Here is an 11,601-nt window from a genome sequence, read left to right as displayed (position 1 = left end):
AATCAACATTATTTGTAATAAGTTATTTGTTTATCACAAAATGTAAATATATTTTATAACAATTTTTTTTTCAAAATGTTAAACACGCTAAAAAAATTTGTTTATATAATTTTTTATAAAAGAAAATAAATAAATAAATAAATAAATAATAAATATTTTATATATCTTACTTTTAAATATTTAAATTTTTAACCTTATTTTATAAATAAAAGAGAATTAATTTAATTATTAAAAATTTTCATTAAATTAGTATTTATTCGAAGATAGATTTCAAGTTAGTAATTAAACGGCATTTCAAAGATAATTATTTTATATTTAATTTAGTTTTAAATTATTACTTTATTTTATTATTTTATTAATAATTTTACTCTAAACAAAACTTTAATTTACACTCCCAAAACACTAAACCCTAGCTTAATCCCAATCCTACTTAAACCTAATTTTCTACGCTAACCCTCTAACACACAAACAGCAGCCACACAGCCGCCCACGGTCACACACTCACACTCAATACACACAAAAAGAAACCTAACAGCAATTAGAAAAGAAATAAAAGAAAGAAAGGGGAAGAGGGGAAGCACGAAGAGGGAGAAAGGGGAAGAGAGAAGAAAGGAGATCCGACGATGAGAGAGGGCCGCGCTGCTGTCACCGCCAGAACCGCGAGGAGAGGGAGTCACGCCGTCAGCCGCGTCGCCGTCCGTGAAGCCATCGCATTCCGTGAAGCCATCGCCGCCAGCCGTGTCGTTACTGTCGTCGCCGGTTTTCACCACGCCTCGTCACCACCGCCGCGCCGTGCTCCATGCCGTCGCCGCCACTGTTCCGTCACAAGAGAAGGACGCACGAGGGAGGAAACAGAACCGCGAGGGAGCTCAGCCACGAAGAGAGGAGACGCGCGTCAGATCTGTCGCCGCGGGTCCGCCCATCGCCACACCACGTCGCCGACTGTGAAGCTGTCTCTGTCGCCGCTGCCGGAGGTCGCCATCGGAGCCGCCGTTCCACTTCTGTCATTCTTCTTTTTGCAGTGAGTTGCCCGCGCCTTGAACCGTGTTTCCTTTTTGTAGTTCCACCTTGTCCTAGGTTCCCAGCAGCAATGTCTGCAAATGAGTGAGTGTGTGTGTGTTTTTTTCTCCTTATTTGTTCATTGGGTCAAACATGATACTAATTGGTTGTCTTTCTTTTGTTTGCATAATTTAGTAGTTTTCACCATGGATAAGACCATTCTAATGGCCTAGTCAGTTAATACCATTGTTTGCTCTTTTCAGATTAGCATCAGCACCAGCCATGTTCAATAGCACACTCACAAAGGATGAAGCATTCTTGTGTCCTATTGATGGATCCATTATGATAACAGGTACATGATGAGGTTGTAGCTGAATGTCACTATTCTAACTGTAAGACATCATAGTTGTTTGAAAGCTTTAGATTTTGTTTGTAACATGCTCTTCAATGCAAAAGTCCTTTTGAGTTATCTGTAGAGATTGGTATTGCACATGCTTCTTCTTGCGAAACTATAATGAATCTTGGAGAATGTTGAAAGGAGGGTTCAAACAAAATCACTTAGCCATGAAACCTGATATACTATGTCAAGGAACTACTATTTATGCCTTAACCCTTAGCTGTTAGACTGAGTGGTTTTCCTTACTAGCTTGTTATCGTATTGGTGGTCATGAATTGTTTTTACTATTTCCTGTTTGTTAATAATTAACATCCATGGGTTTTGACAGACACTTTTATGTTAGTTTAGTTTGGTTTTGGTAATTGAAAAATAATTTCTCATGGATAAAATGAAATTTTGAATGTTTAACTCACCAATTGTTTATGAAACATCTCTATATGTGAACAGCGAGTCATCTGCCCTTCAACCGGAATGGATTCAAATTTTTCACAAATGCTGGTGGACTTGGAAAGACTGATATCAAAGACGTATTAGAGCGAGCTACTGATATATACAATCAATTTACAGCTGAAAGTTTAGCAAATTCTGAGAGAAAGGCTTCATCATCTATTAAGCAAGTTGATTACATGAATGTATATACATCTGACCTAGTAAAGGCAGTTCGCAAAGCAGCGGGAAGCATAGGTATGTCTTGATATTGGTATGATAATAAATAGTTGTTTGGTAAATAAAGTGGTTAATAATGGAGTTCTAATTGGGATACATTATGTGTTATTATTTTTATGGTAGCATTTACAGTTTTTTCTCTGTCATTTTTTTGAATGTTCTGATCCTATTTGCTAATCTTTTATATTGCATTGTCTACTGACAGAGAAGCCATTGGGTGGTTTCCATATAGTTGTTGATGCAAGCAATGGGCCTAATGCTGAAGTGCAATGTGCATTTGAGTCTTTCTCCAAACTTAATATTTGATGTTTCATTTTGATAATTAATCAGAAAAAGGTTCTGGAACCACTCGGAGCATTTACTACCGGTAGTCAATTTTTGGAGCCTGATGGCATTTTCAATTTCTGTTGTTTCAATTATGTTTTATCAGAAAGTTGACAATTCTATGGTGCCTGATTATTTTACTCTAGTGCCTTATTATTTTGATTCTATTTTTTGCATTTTTTTAGTGATTTTGATACTTTTTGTTTTCTTAAATTTTTGTGTTTTTAGGTAACTACATCATCATTATTAACATAGAAATATTAATTCAATTTTGTTATTGATTTTGTGTTTTTTACAATGCATTGAATTAGGATAGTTTTTATTGTGGAGTTATAGAGAACCACTTTGAAATTTAGTTTACATAGAGCCCTTTGAAAGTGATAGTCACTGTGATGCTAGGTTATGGCATAAAGGCTTAGAAATCTAAGTTAAGTATTCAAGTACAACTTCAAGAGGCAATGCAAGACTGTGAAGAGCTAACAAAGAAAATAGATGTGCTCAAAGAAAAACTTAAAAAGCAACAAACACGCCAAAAGGAAGAATAAGCTCGAGTGAAAGCTCAATTGGAAGCTCAACAAGCTGTTGTGAACTCTCTCATAGCGCGCTTTGACAATGAAACAAACTAAACCTTAAAGGTACTCCTAAAGTTGCTTATGGTTTTAATACATTTTCGTAGATGATTCCCATTTTATATTAGTATATTTTAATTTGTATATGGATCTATTTATCACATTTTACTTGTGTCATGGTTGAAAAATGACAAATGTCCTATTATTTGGTTTGATAAATTTGGTTGGGTATGGCTGAGACATAAGTTGTGAATTGGTTGTGTTTGTTGGAACCGTGGACGGTGGAAATATCCAAGTTTTAGGGGAGGTTTTGCCGAAATTTTTCTAAACATTTTGGATAAAACTTAGTGGAAAAATTATAATTAGTGTTATATCTTGTTTCTAACTTTTTTGTTTCGATTTTTCTTATTTACAGGAGTGCTGAAATGGTGACCATATGCTACCTTGAGGGCTCAAGAATGTTTTGATGCATAGAGACACTAATCTACGTTAGAACTTTTATGTTAGAACTTTTATGTTTTGGTTGAACTAATCAATGTACTCACTAGCTAATGTTATTTTGTTTCAAGACAATTTTAGCTAAAAGGATCTTGTTTGACTTATGTATGTTTTTGCATATTATATACATGTAAACTTACTTATTAAAATCGTTAATATATTAGTTAATTTAAAAAATAATTTAGTAAATTATGCATGTAATTTGTAATAAAAAAAAGTTTTGACAAAATAATTAATTTACTTTCGTAACGAAAGAAAAAAATATTACACAATCATGTTACATTTTGTAACAAAATTTTTTGATAGGAAAAAAATTGACTGTCACGAAAAATACCTTCAAGATCAAAATTTGTTACCACTTTTGTAACGGCTTCTGGTTTTTTGTATCAGAAAAAATTGTTACAAAATATGGTATTGAATTGTAACAGTTCCATTTTTCGTTACAAAAATTTTTTGTAACGGGACTTACTGCAATGGACCCTTTTTTTGTTACAAAAAACTTTTGTTTCAAAATTTTGACGTTTTGTAACAATATTTTTTGTTACAAATGCGCCTTTTTCTTGTAGTGCAATCTCAGGATCGAATACTGGCAAGTTTGGATCAGGAAGTGAACACGTCATCTAACAAAAGAAACAAGCAGCTCATAGTAGCAAAATAAAATAAAATGTAAATAAATAAATTCCAATTAATAACTTTAGCACTCTATTGCAACTCTCCGGCAACGGCGCCAAAAATTGATGTGGGCAGAAATTGGCGAGTTAAGAATTGTTATAAGATATGTGTTGCAAGTATAGTTCTCAACCAACCAGAAATCCGCTTATCAATTTAGAAGGGTGTCACAGAAATTAAAATTAAAATAATGGGAGTATGAATTCCAGGTCGTCTCCCAACGAGTTGCAGGAAAGTGTGCTATTTTATTAATCAGATGTTTTCAAAAAGATTTAAGTTGAATGGCAGAAAATTAAATTAGAGAATTTATATAAATTTAAATAAATGCCTTAACTGGGAGTTGATTAGCTGGAATCCCTATTCTCGTTGGAGTACTCTCAAGATCAATTGACAATTGAGGATTGTTATGTTTAGTTGTCCCTCACTAAGTAAGGGAAAGTCAAACCAGTTGGAATGCTGTTTCTATCCACAAGTTCCAATCCGCTCTTGGGAAAATTGGTGTTAGTGACTAGAGAGCAGTCCAACAATAAACCTAATTACAATCTTTCTCTTGAGCATCCCAACTCAAGGGTTCCTTTCAATCAACTCCCCATCAAGTTAGGGAACTACTCGCTCATTGTAAATGTAAAATTCATAACATAAGAAAGGGAATTAAAGAAAGCCATGATAAATAATGATCAAAAGATTAATTAAAAATAAAAGTAATTCTTGTATTAATAAATGCTAAAATAATCCAATAGTAAAATTAAGCAAATTAAGGAACATGGAAGAGTAAGAGACAAGTAAAGAGAACGAACTAGAATGTCGAAGTCTTGATGAGGCAATAACTCTTCTCAATATCCCAATGCAAAAATAATGAAAAATAACCAATCCTAAAAATTATCAATGTCTAGAGAGAAAACCTAGAGGAGAGGAAAACTAGATCTAAAACTAAAAACTATGCGGAATGAATGTTGTTTTTGGTTTCTGCATGTTCTCTGGCTCTAGTCTGCTTTTCTGGGCCGAAAACTGGGTCAAAATAAGTCCCGAAATCGCTCCCAGCGATTCTACAGATTATGCAGATCATGCATGTCACGCGGACGCGTCATTCAGGCGAACGCGTCATTCGGCGTTTCGCTTTGCCACGCGGGCGTGTCGTCCATGCGGCCGCGTCACTCGTGCTATTCCATGCCGCGCGGTCGCGTCTTCCATGCGGCCGCGTCACTGCGATTTCCTTTCTTTCGCGCGGTCGCATCATCCATGCGGCCGCGTCGCTTCTCACTGGTCATCTCCTCAATTTCTTGTGTTCCTTCCATTTTTGCAAGCTTCCTTTCCAATCTCTAACTCATTCATGCCTTATAAAGCCTGAAACACTTAACACACATATCACGGCATCGAATAGAATAAAGGAGAAATAAAATACATAATTAAAAGTCTCTAGGAAGCAAGTTTTCAATCATACAATAACTTTAGAAAGGAATTATAAATGCATGCTTATTTAATGAATAAGTGGGTAAAGATCGTGATAAAACCACACAATTAAACATAATATAAACCATAAAATAGTGGTTTATCACCTTCTCATACCCTTTAACTTTTGAAGCAAAGTAGACTCCTCATTCCTCCTTTACTATCGAGACAAACTCCTCATTGTGATAGCCATACATTCAAGGATTGGAAAGGCTTTGGACCCCAGTCGACATCCCCAGAATCCACCAAAAGCGCACAATGATTCGAAAGCGAACGAGGGAGACCGTTTAAACTTAAGGTATTAAACACCTCCTGCCATTCACTATTCACAAACATCCTATCAATCCTGCTGCAGCTCTTCCTCCATACCATGTGAAATTCTCCCATTAAGATCTAGCTCTAAAAGTTTTATATCATCTATCCATGTCTTGGACTCATAGCCACTCTGGGACAATGTTTTATACCCAATTCTGTTTTTAAGCTTCATAATATCATTAAAATAACTTTCCATAATCAATGAGACACCACAATTCGTTTTCAAATTTGATATCTATGTCCATACATCCAACTTCTCTTTTCTTTTATGGGAACCATAAACAACACAAATCAAACCAGCCATATTTTTTTTCTTTTATAAAGTCCTTCACTGCCAACCACTTAGCCCCTGAAAAAACTTGAGATCCTTCAACAAAATCAGGCCTTCAGATACAAATTAGACCCCCTGAGTTTCCTAACGCATCAATGGATACCCATTTAAATGAACTCAGTCCCCACAGTTTTAACACCATATTTCTATCACAATTTTCTTTCTTAATTTCCACCAACCCTACAAAATCAATTTTATTCTTTGAGCATAACCTCCTAACTATCCCTAATGTCCTTTTCCCCAAAACTCCCTAGTATTCCAAAAAAGTAATTTCATTTAAGAGAAGAAACTTCACCTGGGTTTTGTGTGTGCCAGCCACCCTTACCGTGCCCCTTTTTGCACACCACGACCGTCTTTTCCCTCTTTCTCAGGTCATAAGGCGTGCTCTCTTTTTTGTTTACTAATCTAACAAGTATTTCTAGAATCATATCTTCTTCCTCCTCAACAAATACCATACCTGGCCGCCTCCTCACAAACCTTCCTCGTTGCCACTGCTTCTTCTACGGAGCTGGAGATGTTCTCTTTATGATCCCTTGTAGAAGGAGACGCATCTTTCCATACGCCCCAGTGCCTCACCAGAACTCTGAGTGTTAATCTCTTTAGAGTTACCCAACGGAAAAGCTTTTTGGTGCATTTAAGCCATAGAGAAGCAGGGTCCAAAACCAGGTGGGTATGGGCTAAACCCACCAGAAAGTTCTTGTTCCAAGTTCTCTACTTGCTCTGTCCAATGTGAAGTCCTTAGCTGCTTATTTTTGTCACTAATACCTTGGGCCTTGTAACACTGCAATCTAATAGACTCCACATATGTGATTTCAAATTTAAATTAATCCCTTCATCCTAACATTGTTGACCACTTTGCCAAGCTTCCTGTAACTCCCCTCCTCAGATAATAATCATACCCCTCCCAAGCACTAAAGCCCACATTCTTATTAATATCTTCTAGTCGCTTCTGCATTAACTCCTCTACAAGTGGATCCCGCCTTACACAATGACCTCCCACCTTGAAGCTTCACTATTGTCATAGGTCTTGCTACTATTCGATCTACTCTCTAGACCTCCTTCACTTTTACTTGCCATACTTTTCAGATGGACTTACACACTGTAAATCTCCCATCTGAAATCCCTCACAAAAACCTTAAACTTTCTGTCCCCATCCTTCATTATACCCCACTCCTGGATTGGTTCCTATTGATACGAGTCTATTAGTACTTTGGCCGCACAAAAGGAGCAGTAATTCTCCGTGAGGCCATCCATCATGACCATATTCCCCCATATTTTTTCTATATTCTAGAATGATTTCTCTAACCATAAATGCACTAGAACTCTCATTATCTCCACCCACACCCTTCTTGATAGATTCCACATAAAACTCTAATAAGGTTAGAGCTCATCAAAGAAGTCGTTGAGTATTATATCATTGAGTATTTTTTCTCTATAATCTTTATTTTCAAGCGTGATCAAGCACTTATGGGATCATATGTCTCTACATTCAATCCTGTCATCACCTACTCACTCGTCCGTTAACATGCTCATCAGTAGGTTGTGTAAGAAATTATATTATTATATGATGTCTCATGTGTGTGATGCGTCTTATTTTATTGGTTTAATAAATATTTAATTAAAAGAAAATTACATGATTATTTTAAAATGTAACCAACTTGATGGAAGTTGGTTTTTATGAAAAGAAATCAGAATTTAGTCCTTACTTCCTACCTATGAAGTCTTTCTTCTTCATTCACTATCAATAACCAAATTGAAAAAAGAATTAAGAAGGCAAAGGAATAGACAAAGTGAATTCTTCCTAATATCATCATCATCATGGATTAAGGTTAGTAACTCTTCTCATTTCTATTTGTGATAATCATAAATTTCAAGATCTTTCCTGTGAATGATAATTTTATAATGTATACTAAAATTATATTGAGCATAACATGTGGTATCAGAGCGCTTAGGTTGTGAAATTTATGATTGTCCATAAAAATAAAATTTTACTGCAAAATTGATATAGCATGAAATCTGCAGTTATAAGAGCTTGTAAATTATATTTTCAGTTCATGAAGTTTTGTGCATGAAGTTTAATGCTTGTATGTATAAGTGATCAAGGCATTGCTATTATACTGTGTATATATTGAAATTGGTTTCCTCTTATTCATAAGACCAACGCTCTAACCAACTGAGCTACGGGACCTTATTATGAAATTGGTTTCCATTGTTACGCACTGCGTTATTATGCTTGCATATTTATGAACAGCGATTTTTTTTTAAATCCAGAATAATGAGAAAACTCTTTCAATTTCTTTAATTTTCTACCAATTTGTGTAGCAAAGTACTCAAATTTTAGCCGAAAGTAAACAGTATCTTTTATTTTTGTAACAATAAAAGAAAATTTTGTATTGAAATTTTAAGGTTTGTTAATCACTAAAGTGGTCAAATCTAAAAATTTTAGTTAATATCATGTTTATTATTTTGTATCAATTACATATAAGAAAAGATGCTATATGATAATTATTTATATGTTAATTGAAGTTCATTATTATGAGATATTTAAGGATCACCCAAAGGTTGATTAGTTGATCTTATAATTAATGAACATGATTGTTAGCACATATATATATATATATTATTAGTATTTAAATATCCAAAGATATTAAATATTTTTAATTGGTGCATGTATCTTTACTAAATAAAGTTAAATTTATTGGCATCATTGTGTTATTGTATATTGATATATCACCTAAAGGAGAATATTAATATACTTTGAATGTTTCTATGAATGCTCTTTGAATCTAAATAATGTGTTATCTTATGACTCAAAGTGTTAATATAAAGTATGTGATAATTGTAGCAATTCTTCCTGTCGCATTGCATTCGCATGCTACGTCTGTTCCAATGTTTAATGGGCTGAATTTTTCTTATTGGTCTGAACAAGTCCAATTTCACCTTAGTGTCTTGAATCTTGATTTAGCAATTCAAGTTCAGAAACCTGCTGCTATTACTGTTCTTAGTAGCAATGAAGAAAAAGCTCATTATAAAGCTTGGAAAAAGTCAAACAGACTTAGTCTTAAGTTTATGCGGATGAGCATAGCAAATAGCATCAAGTCAGCTCTTTCCAAGTCTAATAATGCTAAAGAATTTATGAAACTTGTGGAAGAACGCTCCCAAATTGCTGATAAGTCTCTTGCTGGGACGTTAATGGGTACTTTGACCACCATGAAATTTGATGGTTCTCGTACATGCATGAGCATGTCATTGAAATGACAAATATTGCAGCAAGACTTAAGTCATTAGAAATGGAAGTGGATGAAAATTTTCTTGTGCAGTTTATTTTAAACTCATTACCATCTTGAGTATGGTCCTTTTCAAATAAATTATAATACTATGAAGGATAAATAGAATGTGCATGAGTTGCATAGTATGTTAGTTTAAGAGAAAACCAGACTTAAGAATCAAGGAAATCATTCTATCCATTACCTGAACCATCAAGGAGTTAGAAAGAAAACTGGAAAGAAGCATGAAAAGGAAAAGGGAAAGGGACCATTAAAGACTGTTGAGTCCTCTTCTAAAATCCAGAAGAAAGATAAGTGTCATTTCTACAAGAAACCTGGACACTTCCAAAATGATTGTCTAAAGAGGAAGGCTTGGTTTGAAAAGAAAGGTAATAAACTTAATTATGCTTATGTATGTGTTGAATCAAACTTAGTTGAAGTTCCTTGTAATACATGGTGGATTGATTCTGGAGGTACGACTCATATTTCTAAATCGATGCAGGGATTCCCTACAACCCGAACCATAAGGCCAAATGAAAAGTTTGTCTACATGAAAAATAAAGATAAAGCTCCAGTAGAAGCTGTTAGGACTTATCAGTTGATTCTCGACACTGGACATCATTTAGATTTGCTAGATACTTTTTATGTACCAAGTATTTCTAGGAATTTAGTTTCTTTATCTAAATTTGATGTTGCTGGATACTCTTTTAATTTCAATAATAGTTGTTTCAGTTTGTTTAAGCACAACTATATAATTGGATCTGGCATACTTTCTGATAGTTTATATAAATTTAATCTTGATGATTTATATGCTGAATCACCTATGACTTTGCATCATAAAGTTAGCACTAAATGTGGTTTAGTGAATGAACGTTCTGCTTACTTGTGGCATAAACGTTTAGGTCACATTTCCAAAGAAAGAATGGACAGGTTGATAAAGAATGACATCCTTCCAAAATTGGATTTTAATAATCTCAATATTTGTGTAGATTGTATTAAAGGGAAGCAAACAAAACATACAAGAAAAGGAGCCACAAGAAGTACCCAACTTCTTGAAATTATACACACTGACATATGTGGACCCTTTGATGTAAACTTTTTCAATAAAGAAAAATATTTTATCACCTTTATTGATGATTATTCACGTTATGGTTATGTCTATCTACTTTATGATAAATCTCAAGCAGTTAATGCTTTAGAAATTTATATAAATGAAGTAGAAAGACAGTTGGATAAAAAGGTAAAAATCGTTAGATCTGATAGAGGTGGTGAATATTATAGAAGATACGACGAAAGAGGACAAAATCCAGGTCCATTTGCTAAATTCCTTGAAAAATGTGGTATTTGTGTTCAATACACTATGCCAGGTACACCTCAACAAAATGGTGTATCAGAAAGGCGAAACCGTACTTTAAGAAATGGTTAGGACAATGATGAGTAATGCATCTTTACCTATATCATTGTGGATGTATGCTTTAAAAACTACTATGTATTTATTAAATAAGGTTCCTAGTAAGGCAGTTCCTAAAACTTCTTTTGAGTTATGGACTAGGAGAAAACCTAGTTTAAGACATCTACATGTTTAGGGATGTCAAGCAGAAATAAGAGCTTATAATCCGCAAGAAAAAAAACCGGATTCAAGAACAATCAGTGGATATTTCATTGGTTATCCAGAAAAATCAAAAGGATATAGATTTTATTGTCCTACTCATAGTACAAGAATAATTGAAACTGGCAATACACGGTTCATTGAGAATGGTGAGACCAGTGGGAGTACAACTTCACAAAATGTGGAGATTAAAGAAGTCAGAATTCAAGTTCCTTCAATTTGTACTTCTACTTCTGGAGTTGTTATTCCAAATGTTATTGAGCCTAATCACGATCAACAGGAACAATAAATTATTGATCCTGTTGTTGTTGGACTAAATAACAATCAAGAGGAACAAGAATTTATTAATCCCATGGTTAATGAGGAGCCGATAATAGAACAACCACAAGAAATGACATTAATAAGAAGGTCTCAAAGAGAAAGAAGATCTGCTATTTCTAATGACTATGTGGTGTATTTACAAGAGTCAGAAAATGACTTGAGTGTTACTAATGATCCAGTTTCTTTCT

At 34.4% G+C, this 11,601-nt stretch overlaps 1 protein-coding gene across 1 annotated transcript; it reads left to right on the top strand.

Annotated features, from left to right (window-relative positions):
- Window positions 1–799: 799 nt before the first annotated feature.
- On the top strand, window positions 800–2,368 carry LOC148565718 (uncharacterized). The gene is made up of 4 exons (XM_088486460.1): window positions 800–1,104; window positions 1,263–1,351; window positions 1,844–2,080; window positions 2,268–2,368. The coding sequence occupies exons 1-4, from the start codon at window positions 800–802 to the stop codon at window positions 2,366–2,368; spliced, it is 732 nt and encodes a 243-aa protein (XP_088342586.1).
- The last annotated feature ends 9,233 nt before the right edge of the window (window positions 2,369–11,601 follow it).

Source organism: Arachis ipaensis, chromosome B5 (genome assembly GCF_059453495.1).
Source record: "Arachis ipaensis isolate K30076 ecotype BB chromosome B5, ASM5945349v1, whole genome shotgun sequence".
Taxonomy (NCBI): domain Eukaryota; kingdom Viridiplantae; phylum Streptophyta; class Magnoliopsida; order Fabales; family Fabaceae; genus Arachis; species Arachis ipaensis.
Note: the sequence above shows the minus strand (reverse complement) of the source record. Positions and strands in the feature narration are given on the sequence as shown.